Source organism: Palaemon carinicauda, chromosome 24 (genome assembly GCF_036898095.1).
Source record: "Palaemon carinicauda isolate YSFRI2023 chromosome 24, ASM3689809v2, whole genome shotgun sequence".
Classification (NCBI taxonomy): domain Eukaryota; kingdom Metazoa; phylum Arthropoda; class Malacostraca; order Decapoda; family Palaemonidae; genus Palaemon; species Palaemon carinicauda.
Genome location: NC_090748.1, coordinates 97,799,450 through 97,818,669, shown reverse-complemented (window position 1 = coordinate 97,818,669; position 19,220 = coordinate 97,799,450). Strand labels below are relative to the sequence as shown.

At 41.0% G+C, this 19,220-nt stretch overlaps 1 protein-coding gene across 7 annotated transcripts in view; it reads left to right on the top strand.

The window, feature by feature from the left end:
- Positions 1-3,235: 3,235 nt before the first annotated feature.
- Positions 3,236-19,220, top strand: part of Scamp (secretory carrier membrane protein) — a 76,170-nt gene continuing 60,185 nt past the window's right edge. For 4 of the 7 annotated variants that reach the window (XM_068348367.1, XM_068348368.1, XM_068348366.1 and 1 more), the window contains exons 1-2: positions 3,236-3,307; positions 17,658-17,753. In XM_068348367.1, the coding sequence (XP_068204468.1) occupies positions 3,251-3,307; positions 17,658-17,753 (153 nt within the window). In that variant the 5' untranslated portion in view covers positions 3,236-3,250. Of the gene's footprint in view, positions 3,308-7,987; positions 8,143-17,657; positions 17,754-19,058; positions 19,178-19,220 lie in introns of those variants that run through there. The other 3 variants (XM_068348370.1, XM_068348369.1, XM_068348372.1) reach the window with 2 other exon arrangements.

Below are 19,220 nucleotides of genomic sequence, written 5' to 3'. Positions count from 1 at the left end.
TGCAAATAATTGTTGGTACTTACAGATGATGCAGTACTGAGATTCGATATACTTTGCCCTTGGGTGACTGCATCACTTAAAAATGAGAGCGACGCAAAATGCTTCCATTTAGGTCGTGGAATGTCTCCTCCTGAGTCACTTTTATTTTTATTCATTTTAACCAGATCCTTCCTGAAGGAAGTTTTCATAATATGAAACTTGTTCATAACTACGTCTGAAAGAAAATATAATTTTGTCAGTAAACTTACGGTAGCATCGTAAACCATAAAAGGACAGGTTATGCTCAAATTTTAATTATTTTAAACCTGCCCCAATCTATTAACACAATTTTCTTTTCTAGTTTGATAAAGTTCCATACAGCTAAAAAGGGTTAACAATTGCAGTGAAGATTTTAAAAGTGTCAAAAACTAACCATTGTGTGTACGTATGTAGTTTGTGGGAGACAGCCATGGAATGACAAATTTGGAAGTACAGTAATTTGTATTTTTCCTAGCATACAAACCTGGAGCTATTTATAGGGGTATTACTTTTGGCGTAGCTGAAAGACAAGCCAAGATAATTTCAGTGAGGGATAACTACCCCATCCACTAATTAACGGGTGGTGGTAGGGTAGCCCGGCTACCCCACTCACTCACACCTCTCGGCTTTGTAACCACTTTGCTCTCTGGCAGGACTTCTTGGGGGCCAGGGGGGCGGGCTAATTTGTCATTTGTTCCGGCGCAAATACAAACCCTCCGCTATTTATAGGGGTGACTTACTCTTAGGAGGGAGGAAGACCTCACCAACTGGCCATGGCTATGACCAGGGGTTCTATCTACTTTGATCTGAGATCGAAAGTAGTAGGAACCCTACCCTTGCTAAAATCAAGTGCTGGTATAGGGTAACACACTAATAGCGACCTGCAGAAGCTTGTGTGTGAGAGCAACTAGCAATGTGGCATGTCTTTAAAGTAGGAACTCTACCACAAACTTAAGAGATCTTCCCCTCTAAGAGGTATTGGGAATATAAACTATTATTACAATACTTAGGAGGCACAAGGGAAATGAGTCTTACCTGCAGAGAGGTGAGGTCAGTTGTGCTGAGGCTTGCAGAGCTGTTTTCCCAAGGGGGGGAAGGTGAAAGGAAGAAAGGAGCCACTTATTCTTACTCATTCACCCCAGACTAACCCGGGTAACCTCAGCCCTCAACCTTCAGCTACTTGTCCATCAAGGAGCTTGAGGCGTTAGACCACTTGTGCAGCCACCACAGGACCAATGGAAAAAGTCTCCATGTTCCTGTGGGTTACGTCTTACAGGTAGTGGGCGGTGAAGGTCATTTGATGCTTCCACACGCTCGCTTGAAGTACCTGCGCCACAGAGTAGTTTTTCTTGAATGCCAGGAACGTTGCAATGCCCCTGATGTCATGAGCTCTGGGTCAATTGGACAAAGGAGGGTCTGGATTGAGAGCTCTCTCAATCACTTTCCTAATCCAAGAGGAAATGGCATTCCTTGTGACCTTCCTCTTGACCTTCCCCGTGCTAATGACAAGCGGTTCCACACGGGGGCGAGCTACTGCCGTTCTTTTTAAGTAACACCTTGACTCTCACTGGACAGAGTAACATTTGGTTTGGATCTTTGGTTACAGAATGAAGACTCTCTATCTGGAATGGGTCACACCTAGAGTCCAGCACACCCGGATTTTGAGTCTTAGCAAATAACTCAAGGACATAGTTGAGGATTACTTCTCCCCATCTCCTGTCAGGAGGTAGACAATGCAATTTGCTGACTCTCTTGGCCGAGGCCAAAGCGAGTAGAAACACAGTCTTCCACGTGAGGTGGCGATCTGAATCCTGGCGTAATGGGGGACCCTTCAGAGACTGAAGGACCTGAACCACGTTCCAAGGAGGAGATCTAAGTTTTGACTGAGGACAAGTAAGCTCGTAAATAAGTATGAGTAAAGAAAGTTCCAACGAGGAGGAAATATCTACTCTTTTCAGCTTACAGGCGAGACTCAAGGCTGAGTGGTAGCCTTTGACTGCCAAAACCGAGAGAAGCATTTCTTCCCGAAGGTGTACAAGGAACTCCACTATACTGTACAGTAGTTGGAACAGAGGCATCGAAGGGAGAGAGACCCGTTCCACAACACCAACCACAGAAAATTGATCACTTTGCCTGGTAGACTGCCTCTGTGGATTGTCTGAGGTGTCCAGCCATTCTTTCTGCAACTCATTGCAAAAAGCCTCTCTGTGTGAGGAGGTGCTGGACAGTCTCCAGGCGTGAAGCCAAAGCGAAGCTACGGTTATTATTATTATTATTATTATTATTATTATTATTATTATTATTATTATTATTATTATTATTATTACAAGCTAAGCTATAGCCCTAGTTGGAAAAGCAAGGGCTCCAACATGGAAAAATAGGCCAGAGAGGTAAGGAAACAAGGAATGAATAAACTATAGGAGAGTAATAAACAATGTCAATAAAATGTCTTAAGAACAGTAACAACATTAACTCAGATCTTGCATATATAAACTGAAGCCTAAAAATTTGAAAAAAAAAGGAAGAGAAATAAGATACATCATGTCCGAGTGTACCCTCAAACATGAGAACTCTAATTCAAGACTGGAAGTCCATGGTACAATTGTTTAATTTGGAGTGTCCTCCTAGAAGAACTGCTTGCCATAGCTACAGAGTCTCTTGGTGCAGTAATTAACCCCTTGAGCGAAGAAGAATTGATTAGTAATCTAGATGTAGAACAAATAAGAAGAATAACTAAGGCAGAAATAAAATCCGAAACCAGAAAGTTGGACACTGGAAAAGGAAAAGAAGTAATAGAAAGTACAGTGAGCTTAGAAGTATACAGAAAGTGAAAGAAAGAAATTAAAGAGGAAGAAATATATGACAATTCATGTGCATTAGGGATTTTCTTAGAGCAATAACTAATACCTTGAAACTAAACATTATCAATAGACACAATTGGGTAAGTGTAAAATGTAATTTTTGAGAAAATTAAGAAAAAGATTTTACCTTTTTTTTTAATTTTGGCAGGCATATGAAAAGAAAGAAAATCTACAGAAAATGGGAGGATGATTTTTATCTAGTGAAGAAAGATTATAAAAGAAGAAAGATAGATTAAACCTGATGTGGATAAAAAGACAAAATATCGTAAAAGAAAGATAAACTCAAATAACTAGATTATTAGAGGCGCCGTTGCAAAGGCTATGCCTCTCACAAAGGTAAGGTCGTTCTGTGTTTGTTTATGTAAACTGTAATGGATTTCAGTTCAAGTACCATTTTCGAAGATTTTCCAGACATAGCATCAGGGAAAGTAAGGTTATTTTCTCATTTCTTCATTAACTTGAAGGCCATCATTAAAATTTGGTTATTTATTATAAAATCCAAGTACTAGAAAATAACATTATAAGTAGCCTACAGTGCAATATTATTTTTTTAAAAAGTATATGAGTCTAAAGACCCCTGTCAAGCAGGACAATGCCCTAGAGAATGACCATATATGCATATGATCAGCACCTAAGGCCCATCTCCACCCATGCTACGACCAAGGAGGGCCAGACAAAGACTGCTGATGACTCAGCCCATATACCTATAGGCTCCCCCCCATCCTTAGCTCACAAAGATGGTTAGGTTACAGCGACCAAAGAAACTAACGAGTTTGAGTGGGATTCGAACCCCAGTCTGGCAATCACCAGTCAGGGACTTTACCACATAGGTCACCACAACCTATAATGTATTGAGTTATGTTATGTTTTAATAGGCATGGTAAATTCTATTAGTTTATGATTAAACTAACCTTTACGATTTATGTTAAACGTGAAAGACAGATACGTTTCTAATATAGGATAAACATATGCCTGCCCAAAACTTGAAATAGGATGACTCAGCAAGTAGATCTATAGGCTCCGTCAAACCCCCAGCCTAAGCTCAGAAGGATCGTGAGGTTACTGACACTACGAGAAACTATCGAGCATAGACGGGCCTATAACCCCAGTCCAGCAGATCGCCAGGCAGTAACGTCTCCAATAGTGTCTAAATTATACTATACGTTCTAACAAATAGGCTCGTCACAGATGAAGCGTGAAACTAATTTAAACTTGGAGTTTCTAGAAAACAATATGATTTGGGTTCCAAGGCTTGCAATGTCTACCCATATTTGTGGAGGATTATACATATTCGTTGATGCCATATGTAATGAAACCCTTTAGTTCAGAAGTCAGATTGTGCAATAGAGAATATATCCATACAGACTTTCAAGGGCACGACGAAGAGTAGAAAATACAATCGAAATATGTTGAATTAGTCTATGTGTTCTCGGCACTGTTGTTCTTGAGCCAGCAAGACTATACGTTAGGAATTAAGTGAATTACATGAATCATATTATTATTATTATTATTATGACGTGGCAATGACAATACACTCTTATTACTTCTACATTTGATTTCATTTGCCGATAGTATGTGTTGCAATGTACTTTTGTATTACAGAACAGCTGTCATTGGGTGACTTGTGTAATTTTTTGGGCTAAATGAAAAGACATTATATATATATATATATATATATATATATATATATATATATATATATATATATACATACATATATATATATATATATATATATATATATATATATACATATATATATATATATATATATATATATATATATATATATACAGTATATATATCTTACACATTATAGCCCAGTGAGCATAGGAAATAAGGGAATATGAAATGAAATATATATAAGGAATAAAAAGTAGAAAATATTTTGAGACCAGTAACAACGTTAAAATAAATCAGTCATATATATTATAAAACGAGACTCATATCAGTCTGCTCAAAAGATAAGAATTTACAAAAAGTTTGAACTAATGAAATTCCTTTGATTTAACCACAAGATTAGGAAGATCATTCCACAATCTGGTTACAGCTGGAATAAAACTTCTAGAATACAGAGTACTCTCATGCCTAGTCTGTAATCTCACCATCCTTGTGAGTAATGGAAGGAGATTTGGGAGAAGCCTATAGGTCTACTTGCTGTATCATCAGCAGCCATGCCTGGGCCTACCTGGTCCTAGCTTGATGGTGAAGGACCTAGGGCGCTAATCATATGTGCATGTGTTCATTCTCTAGGACACTGTCCTGTCCCTTGCCTCTGCCATTCATGAGCGACAAGTAGGCTATAGACCTAGCCGGAGGCTATAGGCCTATTGATTTTTTTAAGGGGCTTCAAAATTAGTGATGTTTGGTTCAAACTGATGTTTTATTCGTCCATTACCTTTTTCTGCTGTTCCGTTTCAACTTCGTCTTTTCTTTTCACTCACATAATCACATTGTATGATTACTGAAAGCTTCCTCCCTGATTCAATAGAGATTGTCTTAAGATAATCATATTTATCATATTTCAGATAAACATGCTTGTACAAACACGCATTTAATTTCATATCTATCATTTATATATATATATATATATATATATATATATATATATATATATATATATATATATATATATATATTATATATATATATATATATTATATATATATATATATATATAAATATATAAATATATATATATATATATATATATATATATATATATATATATATATATATATATATATATATGTTTACTGTATATGTTTGTCTATACATAGTACAATATATATATATATATATATATATATATATATATATATATATATATATATATATATATATATATATATATATATATATATATATATATGGAATCTCTGAAACCATTACATTTAGCGCACAGGTAGGCTAAATATGTAGCAAAACCTTCAAAAGTTAAAAAGGAATAAAAAATAGAGTTAACATTGAAAAAGAAATAAAGCAGATGCAGCTAAGGGACGAAGGAATTGTGCAAATGGTGTTTAAATACTGCCTACAGTGCTCCGCGTACTGTGTAGTGACGGTCCTATCATCCTACGGAGTCAAGATTGGTCTGATAACGGTGTTTGTGGGCTGATAATCCTTATCTGGTGTGGAATTAGTGAATAATCATCGATAACTTATCACAGAGTTTGGATCGCACTCTCAGAGAGAGAGAGAGAGAGAGAGAGAGAGAGAGAGAGAGAGAGAGAGAGAGAGAGAGAGAGAGAGAGAGAGAGAGAGAGAGAGAGAGAGAGAGAGTCTTACAAGAATTGGGTACCCTGCATGACTTTTACTGAGATACAGTATAGATAACAGATTGGGGACTTATAGGACATATCTGTTATCTATATAATTGTATTAACATTAATTATGAATAAAATTATAATACAATCCATATAACTTCCAAAGTTCAAACTTGCAGTAAATGTTACGGTCTGGTCACGGTTCATTTTCCCTTTGCCTCCGCATACACCGAATAGTCTGGCCTATTCCTCACAGATTCTCCTCTGTGCTCATACACCTGACAACACTGAAATTACCAAACAATTCTTCTTCACCCAAGGGGTTAACTACTTCTCTGTAATTGTTCGGTGGCTACTTTCCTCTCGGTAAGGATAGAAGAGACTCTTTAGCCATGGTAAACAATTTTTTCGTGTAGAAGGACACTCAAAAATTGAACCATTGTTCTCTAGTCTTGGGTAGTGCCATAGCCTCTATACCATGGTCTTCCACTCTCTTGGGGTAGAGTTCTCTTGCTTGAGGGTACACTCGGGCACACTATTCTATTTGATTTCGCTTCCTCTTGTTTTGTTTAAGTTTTTATGGTGTTCTTAAAATATTTTTATTTAAATTGTTAATCACTTCTCTTATATCCTTTCCTCACTGGGCTATTTTCCCTGTTGGAGCCCCTAGGCTTACAGCATCCTGCTTTTCCAACTAGGGCTGTAGCTTAGCAAATAATAATAATAATAATAATAATCTGATGTCAAGTGAAATTTTTCAATGAATTTTAGTTAGGCACATTGACAATAGATGGCGCTGATCACAAACCTAATGCGCACGGTTTATTTGTTGGTAAACTTTTCGGTCTTTCCCTAACTATCTTTGTTAAAGCAGAAATTAAATCAGAATTTAGAAACCAAAAAAGTGGGATGTTGAAGAATGGTAAGAAGACGTAGAAAGTAAAATCAACTTAGAAATATACAAGGAGAGGAAGAAAGAAATGAAAGAACAAATGTATGATAATACATTTGCATCTGTCATACTTCAGAGCAAGAAAATATGTGTTAATGACATGACCGTGAAAATAAAATTGCTCAAAAGTATTGAGATACGCTATCCGTGAAAGCAGCATGAGAAATTATAGGATAAGACAGATTTTAATTAGAATATACGATGCTCTTTTGTTTATTTTGATAACAAATAAACTTCCATTGCCGTACCTTATTGTTACCAGGTCGGCGAAAGACCCGGCTTCCTTGATAGGAATTAATTTTTATATTATGTACTAATTTTGTATAAGCTAAAAATTATGAAATAATTTCTTATGTGTTTGCTTTATATCAGCAAGTAATTATGACATAGAGAGTCCCTGAAATATCCAAAATAGGAAACTATTGTCTCATAGTGTATGGCAACAGTGATTATCGAAGTGTGTTTTGGCCACAACCAGTGTTGCCAGTTATGAGGATTTATTCCTAGATTTGGGGATGTTTGGTGTCCAATGGGGATATTCTCTACAAATTTCTACGAAGCAACAAAAATTAGTAAATCTTTATATTGTTTCAATTAGTTTACTTGCACTCTTTATGAAGTATGGTGAGTAATTTCTATATGAGGAAAGGCTACATGATCAGAAGAAAATATATTCATAGAGGAAATATTTAATTTAATATTGTTTCTGTTTTTAAAATATTCAATTTTTCCTTGTTTCCTTTCCTTACTGGGCTATTTTCCCTGTTGGGGCCCATGGACTTATAGCATCTTGCTTTTCCAACTAGGGTTGTAGCTTAGCAATTAACAATGATAATAATAATAAAATGGGAATTTTTGGGTTGTTTTGGGGATTTTTTACCATGAGTTTTGGGGATTTTTACACTAACCCACCTGGCAACACTGGCCACAACAGATCGAAAAACAGTATCCATCGAGTTCCCTCTTGTGAATGACTAGTTTATGACATTTGACCTAATTCGCTATGTCTGGCTTCGACGACAATCCGTTTGCAGACCCTTTTGCAGTAAGTATGCCCTATAATAGCCTTTGAATGGGCTCTGTATTGCGTATTTCCTTTTAAATTTCAGCCGACTTGACTAGACGTACCAGCTGGGATTCGGGACTATTTGTCATATGACGTTGAGACATCGCCCCGTTTTTATACTATCTCATACTATTTTATACTGTCAGGGATTTTAAATGTGTCAGTGGCCTTATTATCTGCTATTTTGTACGAATTATCTATTATGAATTAGGCTGTTTGCGGGACAGGCCTGTCTTTTTAGTTCTATCGACTGATCTTTCCCATGTTGGTTATTTTGTTTTATTTTACATTACAACAATTTTCCCTAAATGATTTTGATTAGCATATTTCAATAAATCATTACTATTGAATTATTTTTAACTCACAACCATTAATCGCTGCTTAGTAATAACTGAGGTGATCAAATCTTAAGTTATAATTGATGATTAATGCCGAAATATTAGCACATTGGGCTAACGCCCATAGCAAAACAAAGTTTGCGAGGCGCAATAAGATAATGTTTAATCGTGACCGAAGCGAGCGTAAGGCAGAAGGAAAACCAGTAAATCATTAGTTCAATTGGGGTGTATGTATGATAGCGGCCACCTGCATGTATGATTATGGCTAGCTTAGAATACGGCAGTGTAAGGGGTGTCGGAGGGGGACGTTAACTACCCCGATATGTAAGTAGGTAAGGACACGGCTTGTAGGTTAGGTTAGAGGGGAAAGTTGAGGTGTTAGTTGCTGTCCATTTTCAATCCACAAGGGAGGAACTGGCCGCTGATATACAAAGGCCCCGTTTAAAATTGGAGATATTTGTAGTACTATGAAATCTGCATGAACAACTCCTTAGAAAGTGGCATGGAAAGTCATGTTTTCTATGAGTCTGGAAGTCCTGGCAAACTGGAACTGAAGTGTTTTGACCGTGCTTCATTAGTATCGCCCACTAGTCGTCCCTCTATCCTGCCATAACTCTTCGCCAGAAACCGTTATAAAAAATATTGAAATCACCTATAATTACCCTATATGCAGTGTGTAAAGCCGTAAATGATCTTTCTTTAACATGAAAATTTACCCGTTTGTTGTAGGTGTTGACTTTATGTAAAGTTAGTTAAAGCACAAGTATTACTTGACTTGACAACTCATGTGAGTCCTTGCCAAATTCATGAATTAAATCGGTCTTTAAATTTCTATTTTTACGCTACCGTAGGCCTTGCTGCTATTTCTGTGGCCAACTGGTAATGTTGGTTTCTTAGCATAAAATCCAAGAGAAAATTTAGAGGAGGTCTACAATACATGGGAAAATTAGACTCATCTTGAAACAGTTAAAAGAGCAAAGAAAAACAGATTCAGGATGTGCTGTATGTGGTTTTTGCTCGAGCTTAATCATGAGGCGGAAAAGCGAGATTCGAAAGCATAAAAATAAGAGAAGTATAGTGCAAAATCTTACTACTATTTACTTTTATTACGAGGTGAGAGGTCCAAAGAATGCTAGACTCCTGGTTAGGTCGTGAGAGGTCCAAAGAATGCTAGACTCCTGGTTACGTCGTGTACAGATATGATTGAATGATTTTCGTTATATAGCGCTGAATGGCCTTTGATGCCCCAGTGCTTGGCTTAATGCCTAAATCCTATATTCAATTCAATTAATTCCTGGTTACGTCACAATGTACCACAGTATTTGCATTACCATTCCCTTCATTGCGATCTTAACCCTGATTACCTCTAAAATTTAATGCATTCCTCAGGAGCATAACACCTGTCCTTTGTTAGAATTTTTGGTGAAAATCCATCAAGAATTATTGATGTTATCTGCTAACAGACAAAAAATAGATGAATGAATGAATAAACACGGGTATTATAAATATAACCTAGTTGGCGGAAGTAATAAGAGATGTTGATGGTAACTAATGCGTTGCTTTGAATGCTCATGATATTTAATTTGCCTAAATAAAACCATCATTCAACGATGTGGTTAAAGCAGGAAAGATCTCCTAGAGAAATTTGTGTTACGAAGCCTCGTATTAGAATACGCAAGACATAGATTTACCGGCATATCTAGTAGTGTGTGGTAGATACTGTTGTCTGGGAGGAACTCAATGCAAGGATGATAAAAAGTTTTAAAAAGAGTTGATACAGCATGCGTATTACCTAATTTAACCATTTTTTATGGCACTATAGGCAAACCTGAAGCTCTCTATATAGGAATATTATTTTTTTGGCGCTAGCCGAAACCAGCCGTTAAGTTTTTGTAAGGTGTAACTACCCTCTGCTAATTAACGGGGGTAGACCCACAACCCCGCTCACACTAGTAAACATCCGGCACTTGGCTCGGTTTAGTAAAGACATAGTCCTGCTCTGTTGTCAAAACATTTTAACTGGTTTACGATTAAAAGCAACTGGCCTAAAAGTTACCTTTTATTTTTAGATGGTATCCCGGACTTCCTTTTGTAACTGCGTTCACCCCCGAGGGAAGTCTTTTGCCAACGGCTATCTTCCTGGGGGGCTTTCGGGTCTCCTCGCTAAGGAATGGTTCCAAGGGTGTTGCAGTTTACTGCAGCACACTGCTTTTGCTCACCTTCATTCCTGCAACTTCGGCATAGGAACGAGAGCAGTGGCAGACTGGTACCCTTCTGGGTTTCAAGTGTGGGGCGATCCCTTCGGAGTGAACACAGAAACAGCTCTGGCTATGTTTCACGGGCAACACTTGATGCTAACCCTAACTTGAGCTTGACGGGAAGCAGAGGGTTCTGTCTGGAAGTCTGCCTCTAGGTGTTTGAACTAACTTTACAAGGGAAAGTCATCCTCCTCCAAGTGTTGGGCGACCATCCCTTATGATGGAAAGATTCCTTTTACCAGGTGTTGGACAGCCATCCCATATGAGGGAAAGGCATCTTCCACCAGGTGTTGAGTAACTTAACCTTTCGAGGGAGAGTTACTCTCCACCAGCCACTGTCCAGGGATTTTTCCTGCTTTCAGGGAGAATTGCAGTCAGCAGCAACAAGGGTTGATCGCCTTTCCTGCCCATGAGAAAGACTGCCTTTGCTTGACTGGTTTTTCCTTCGGCGCGAATTGGATTCATCCGTGCCCTACTCTTACTCTTTGGAGCTTGGAAATTAAGGAATTGGGTAACTGCTTGCTGTTCCTACTCATCGCTGATGTACCCGCAGGGTACAAAATGAGTCTTGTGTGCAATTTCCCTTTGGGGCCTTTGCTGTAGATGGTGATGCCTGCTGAAAGCTTGCGGTCTCTGCCTCTCCCATCGATAAGTCTCGTAGGCTTTAACTCTTCAAGGTTATTACCAACATCGTGCCCTTTGTCATAAAAAAGCTATTAAAGCTTTGTGAGGTCAGGCCCTTCGGGACCTGTGCCGAGGGAGAAACTACTCATAGGCTAAAACTCAATGGGGTTATTTCGTACATAGTGAGCGTTGGGCACAACAGAGCTCAAGGAGCTTTGTGAGGCCAAGTTCTTAGGGGCCTACGCCTCATGGTTTAAACTTTTTACGAGGGAGAAACAGCTGTACCTTAAGTCCAGTACAGCCTTTTTCGTTCCCGTCCGAGAGGATGATGTAAGGTTACTCTCCAACCCAATGTGGTGGTAAGGGCGAGTATGGATACTTCGCAAAGACCTTAGTTTCGTGGAGAAGTCTTGCACAGCGTTGTGCACTCATCCACTGACCTTTAGGGGGGGGGGGGGGGGGCTCTTCTTAGCGAAAGTGTGTACAACCCAGGTTGCTTGCCCTAGTACTCATCGCAAGTTTGCAAGATCCTGGTCTCCAACCCGCAGAGCTTCAGCTTAGTGTTGCCTCAAGTGCACGCTAATTCGGTAGCCTTCACATACTCACATTACCTGTACCCATCCTTACTGGTATGAGTCAACTATCTCTCCAACGACTGACAGTGTTTACTGGCACTCGCCAGCGCTTGGTAGCTTTCGCTGGCAAGCCTGGACAAACCTTCCTAGTGTTTGTGTTCCTTCCATTCTGGGCCAACAAATATTTACATGTGAGACTATGCTTGTTCATGGGAAACTCCCTTCTCTTTTGAGGTTTACAGAACTACAGGGGTTCGCCAACGCTCTATAAAAGGATGAAACGAACTCCTTCGGTTGCGCATGTGCATTGCCAAAACAAACCTTAGGATTCTTACCGCTATTAGGTTTATGTCCGATCGGTTGCGGCCGTCACATGCCATCATTGTACACTGAGTTTCGTGAAACGTAATCCTTCGGGGCTGCTTTCTCTGGTCTGATTGGAGAGCTCTTCGAAGTACTCCAAAATCAAACCATTGTTGTCTAGTCTTGGGTAGTGCCATAGCCTCTATACCATGGCCTTCTACTGTCTTAGATTAGAGTTCTCTTGCTTCAGGGTACACTTCGGTTAGGCAGTTGTCTTACCTTCTTAGCCAATTCAAAGTCCTTTTCTGCAGTCCACTTGCTTCCTTAACTAAGTCACCGCCACTTCCATAAGGTCTATGTGTCGTGTGCTGTCCTCAGTATGAATGGATTACAAAATGCTTAGCACTATGTTGGCACACACTCTCAGAACCTTGAATATAGGTCTCCTCAGTGTACTGAACACTGTAGTACTGTACTCTTGGTCACACCAAGAATTTGCACGTGGCTACAAAAGATAAACCTTCCCTGCACTTTCTTCTGGTGCTAAATTACAGACAGAGCACAGTGAAGTTCTCTTAGGGCTCATGGCAAAAGTTGTAAAGTAATAGTACAAGACAGTGAAGAGAGAAAATCACAGAATTTTTGACTGAATGTCGGGTGCAGAGAGCTGAGACAGAGCAGAATATGAACTTCATGAAGCGCACCAATCATGACGCGAAAAAGTAACTATAGTACAGTTTATCACGGGTCTCCCTAGTGAATAAACGAATAAGAGAATACTGGGGTCTGACTGTAGATTAATTACTTTTCATGCATAAGCTATGTATTTATTTTCCTGACATTGGCAGTATATTTGTTGGCGCATTTAGGAAATTTTTATTTCTATCTAAAAACCCTGGTTGTTCTGTAACCGAAATACAAACCACGCTATTTACATAGGGTTTACTTTCGGCGTAGCTGAAATGACGAGCCATTAGATTTTAACATGGCTTAAACTACCCCCGCGCTAGTTAGCACGGGGGTAGGGGAGGGGTACCCCCACACACCGGTGAGCTGCCTCACTTCACTTTTGGCTCGGACGATGTACAGACGTGTCTGTCTCGTCCTCGCATATTTGACAGCCTTAATCTGTTTTTCTTTTTCTTTAAGCTGTGCGTTTGTAGTTGGCCTCTACCTTTTCTTCCCATTATGCGGAAATGCCCTGGACTTCCCGACCGCCCCTGTGGAACATTCATGTTGGCGGTCGATACAGACCTTCACACCCTTTGCCCGCAGTGTCGAGGTCAACGGTGTGAAAGTGATAATGTTTGTATGGAATGTAGGGAGTGGCCTACCTCAGGTTTGCCCGGCGGCGTAAGAAGAGTTCTAAGCGAGACCGTTCTCCCTCGAGGACTGTCTTGGGGAAGGAAGGCTCCAAGGACTCTTCTTCCGTTGCCCGAACTTCCTCCGAAGCTCCCACTCGTTCGGTCTCTCGCGAGAGGCCGCCGAGTGGTAGCGTAGGTCCTTCTTTTGTTTCCCAATCTCGGGGTTCGGGAGAGGGCGTTGCCTCCCATAGCGAGGCAGCTCCCCCTCCTACTCCGGGGGAGGACATTATTGATTTTGTTGATTATGACCAGACTGTATCTAACAATGATCTTTTCCAGCTTTGGGCTTCCTTGGGGCTTAAGGGCTCGCTCTCCAAGGAAGCCCTGTTTGATCTGATCCAGTTGGGGGCAGCTGTCCAACAGTCGCCGGTAATACCAGAGGTAGACCCTCTGGCTATTGTCGATGTTGTTGTGGCAGAGGCGTCCGACGGGTCGGGTCAAACCCCAGCTGCTACTGTTGCGGATGTTGCTGAAGGCTCAGGTTCCCCCTCCTAACATCCTTCGAGGGGAAAACTGGGTCCAACGGTCTCTCCTGCGGGTGTTCCTCCCCCTCGGGGGAGTGCACTAACAGAGACTCCTCTTCGGAGGACCGACGACGGTGATACCCTGCCTCGAGGTCGTCTTCGCCGTAAGGCTTGCCCTCCTCTTCGCTGCCGAGGCCTTCCTTCTCCTTACAAGGGAGTTAAGAGGCTCCTTCTCTTCGGGTCTTCATCTTCGTCGTCCCCTGCAAAGGATTCTTCTCGTCAGGAGCAGACCGTGGCAGTAACATCACTGGACCGATCTGCAGCGCGATCTGCGTCTGCCAGATCTTCCTTGTTACCTCAAGCACCGGTCCCTTCGGGGAAGAAGGGCTTATCCCACGATGTGGGTAAGTCCCTTCCATGCCAGGTTTCACCTGTGCGCCCTTCAGTAGCGTGCAAGCGCCACCGCTCTTCTGATCGCCAACGCCCTCCTACTCGTCAGCGCTCTCCTGCTGAAGAGTATCCTGACTCTCCTCGCCAGCGCTCTCTTGATCGCCAGCGCTCTCCTGCTCGCCAGCACTCTCCTGATCGCCAGCACACTCCTGATCGCCAGCGCTCTCCTGCGATTGAGTCATCAGACTCTTCTCGCCAACGCGCCCCTGATCGCCAGCGCGCTCCTGCTCGTCAGCGCTCTCCTGCTCGCCAGCGTTCACCTGCTTGCCAGTGCTCTCCTGCTCGCCTGCACGCAAGCGCTCTTCTGTCCCTGCTGCGTGTCAACAGTCTCCTGAGCGCCGTCAACCTCCTGCTCGTCAGCGCACTACTGCGCGCCCAGTTCCTGATGCGCGCCAACGTTCGCCCACGCGTCCACGACCTTCGGATCTGGGCGCAGGCAAGGACATTGATCATTTGCCTCGCCAGCGTTCTCCTGCGCGTCGACCACCGTGCGTTTTCTCCGGTGCGCACTTCTAAAGTGCATGCGCGCCCACGAGTCGACTCCTGAGCCCGCCCACGAGACTTCGCCTTCGAGCACATCAGCGCCCCCTGGCCCTGCGCCCCAGTTGGCAACTTCTCTCCGGGCCACTGCGCGCCATCCTACGCGTCAGCGATCTCCTACGCGCCAGTGTTCTCCTGCGCGATCCTTCGCCTGTGCGCGAACGCTCGCCAACGCGCCCACACGTCTGATCGCCACAGGTCACCGACTCGCCCACGCGCTAACTCGCCTGTGCGCTGTCGGTCGCCTACTCGCCCACGCGCTAACTCGCCTGTGCGCAGTCGGTCGCCTACTCGCCCCATGCGTCATCCTTCGCTAACGCGCCATCGCTCGCCAACGTGCCATCGCTCGCCAACGCACCTTCGCTCGCCAACGCGCTTACACTCGCCTTTGCTCCACCGTTCGCCTACGCGCCATCGCTCTCCTGATCGCCAGCGATCACCCGGGCACTCTCGCACACCCTCACCTGTGCATTCACACACACCTTCGCTTGCGCGCCCGCATCTCCGCGCGCGACCCAGCGATTTCGCCAGCGCGACCCCCAACGTGATTCCCGCCGGGTTTCGCAGCGTGCCCAACCTTGCGAGTTGCCGGGGCCGCGTTCTTCCAGATCGTCCTCGCGATCTCCATCTCGTAAGCGCCGAGCACGCATCCAGGAGCAGGAAGATTCATCGGAGAGGTCCAGGCAACATTCTTCTTCCCTTTCTTCATTTCAGGCAGGCCCAGTAGTATCCACTCCTAAGGATCAGCCGATCCCCTTCCCTCCAGCGGGATTCGCTGACACTTACCCGGTTTTAGTCTGCGTGAATGAAAGAGTATTTCTGGTCCTTACTTCTTTCTTCATCCTCCCCTCTCTTGGGGAATGCAGCATCCTGGGTCTCTGCATAGCTGATATCAAACCTCTGCAGGTAAACCATGCTTCCTTGTGTTCCTAGTATTAAGAATAATACTGTCGCGTCTCCCATACCTTGACGAGGTGGTATGGGGACGTCCTAGCCTAGAATTCCATATAAAGGTTTTCAGGTCAACTTCCTAGGATGAGTCACACTTCATTTCTCCACACACAACTTATGTAGGCCGCACTGCGAGGCGCAGGGACTCTTTTTCTTGAGTGCTGCTCACTCGGATTCTGAGTCCCCGGGTAAGCCAAAGCCAGTAAGGCTGGGGACTTTCCACCCTGCCTAAGGGTAAGTCACCCTATGTTAATAGCATGGTTTGTATTTCGGTTACGGAACAAATGACAAATTCGGAGATAATTTGTATTTTTCCTAACCATACAAACCTTAGCTATTTACACATATTTGCCCGCCAGCCCTGTCCCCCAAGACAAGTCCTACCTCTAAGTGAAGTGAGGCAGCTCACCGGTGTGTGGGGGGGAGAGGTAGCTAGCTATCCCTCCCCTACCCCCGTGCTAACTAGCGCGGGGGTTGTTTAACCCTCGTTTAAAATCTAATGGCTCGTCATTTCAGCTACGGCGAAAGTAAACCCTATGTAAATAGCTAAGGTTTGTATGGTTAGGAAAAATACAAATTATCTCCGAATTTCTCATTTTCCAATCCTGGTCCTTCTTGATTGATAGATATAATAGTGTTCAAAACAGGAGCAATAGATTTTATAAGAAACCTCCTGGAGACAATGAATAGAGTAGCAAAAATTTAAACATTTACAGTACTGTAATTACCAAATAACCTTTTTCCTTCTAGTGGCTAATTACTTGTAGCCCAATCAGAGGGGAAAGGTGGTGTCACCTGGAAGTAAGGGTACTAGGTTCTCACATCCTTGTAATAATCTTTTGAGGATGTTCTTATTTATAATGGGCCTTGTGGCTTTTTTTTTATGTAACTTAGGATAGAAATGTTTAGACTAAATCATTTGAGGATTGTGTCCTTATTGACACATTCACCAGAAATGGCTTGTTGAAGACTAGCAACCTTGCAATATTGTGACTAGAAATTTGACACTTGTTTAACAGCCCAAGTTTTTATTAAAATCTAAAAGATATCTCCAAAACCTGCCATAGCCTCTGTACCATGGTCTTCCACTGTCTTGGGTAAGAGTTCTCTCACTTGAGGGTACACTTGGGCACACTATTCTCTCTTATTTCTCTTCCTCTTGTTTTGTTCAAGTTTTTCATATATTATATAGGGGAGATTTATTTTGATGATGATACTGTTCTTAAAATATTTTATTTTTTCTAGTTTCCTTTCCTCAATAGGCTAATTTCCTTGTCGGAGCCCCTGGGCTTTAGCATCCTGCTTTTCCAACTAAGGTTATAGCTTAGCAAGTAATGATAATAATAATATTTTTCTTATATGTACATTAGGCTATATGAAGTATTTTTATGACTATCATATGTAATTTAGGTAAACAAATGTTAAGAGGAATATCATATTAAAGGACTGCTTTTTGGTGTAAGAATTTTAAAAACTTTTTCGAAGAGTGTGTAGAGATTTGTATGAATGAAAAACTAAATTCTCAAATGTAGTTATCAATAATTAAAGCTTTGCTGTCCTGCTATGAATAAGATACAGTATCTGTAATTCCCAAACGAGATTTATTGAGTCTTAATATTTTTTTCAGGAGCCTTCAATCCAGCAAGCAACTCAAGGCTCCAACCAGAGTGGCTTGGAAGAATATGACCCTTTTAGTGCCCAGCCAACAACAAATAGTACCGTTGTAAGTTTTGAATTATAGTACGACTCTATTAGACTTATAATATTATACTGTATTAAGGAGTGCAATGCTTCTTGATATTATTTCATTGACGTATGAATCTTGTTTGAAACTATTTATAGTGTCCATCTACTGGTCGTCAAAGTTAACGTGCTTGAGCATTAGTTTACAAAGCGATGAATCCATAATTATTTTCAGGATTCATCCATGCAATAAATCTTTTATCAAATAATAGAATCAAAGCACTGTATTTTTTCTATATTTAAGAATATTACAATATTACTTTAAAACCATAGTGCTCCAAAATGTTCTAAATCCATTCTGTTTATTACTATCTTTTTATTCTTTAATCGGAAATCATTGCCTCAGAATTTTGCATTTGGTGATAAGTGTGAGAAGTACCGTATGCCCAAGTTAGATAAGATTTAAGATAAGAGTTTTGTAGTGTGTTCTCCAACATCTGAAAGGGGCTGGGAATTAAACTATTACGCTTTTAGTTACTGCTCCTCTTTTACGATTTCCGATACCCTTATTAAATAACATCTAACATTTGATAAAGTTTATGTAAATGTTAACAGTTTTTCAAGATTATAATCATAATTTTATTTTTTTTATATCCTACAATTAATTATATTTTTTTCTAATTATGAATATAACATTAAGGAGTATTCACTTAAAGGATAATAATAGTGTAGTTCTTCCCACCAAATGCACATGTTAGGTAGCATTTGTAAATATACTTTTCAAATTTTTATAAGTACTGTGAGGGTATTTTTCTATATGGAATTTTGAAGATTTTGCAATGCAATATGATTTTTATTTTTACTGTATTTATACGGTTTGTGATTATTAATAGTTTAACAAGTTTGCCAAGTACATTTATACTGTAGATTTATAAGGCTTATTATTAAGCAAGTGTTGCAGATTATAGCAATTTAATGTCATTGTTGAATAGGTAAGCAAGAAGATATACTTGTGAGAAAAGAAGCAAATATCAGTGGGGATGCTGCAAAGAATCTAGATTACCATTTAAAGTAACACACTGTAAGTGGCACCCTGCTGCCAGACTAGTTTAATTTAGTTTACTGTTAAGTGAACCACCAATAAAACATTCAAGATGCTCATAAACATTTGAACGGTAGAGGCAGTTATATAGAGTTCTGGCACATGTACTTGTAGGAGCTATGGTACTGCATTAGTATATATTAAGTAATAAATTGTCACCCTAAGCATTTTAATGACATTTTTTTTTTGAGAGAGAAGTAGATTTTATTGTTCACTATGAAACCTCTCCTTTTGGGATAACTCCACATTTTGCATATCAGTCAATGTGTACCTGAGAGGGAAGATAGTTAGGCTGATTAGTCAGCTGTGTGAACACTTGGGCTATGGTTCTTGTGGATGATATGGAGAGCAAGGAAAGGAAGGTTGGGAAAATGTTGCAGTGTGTCCAGTTTTTGCCTTTTGTTT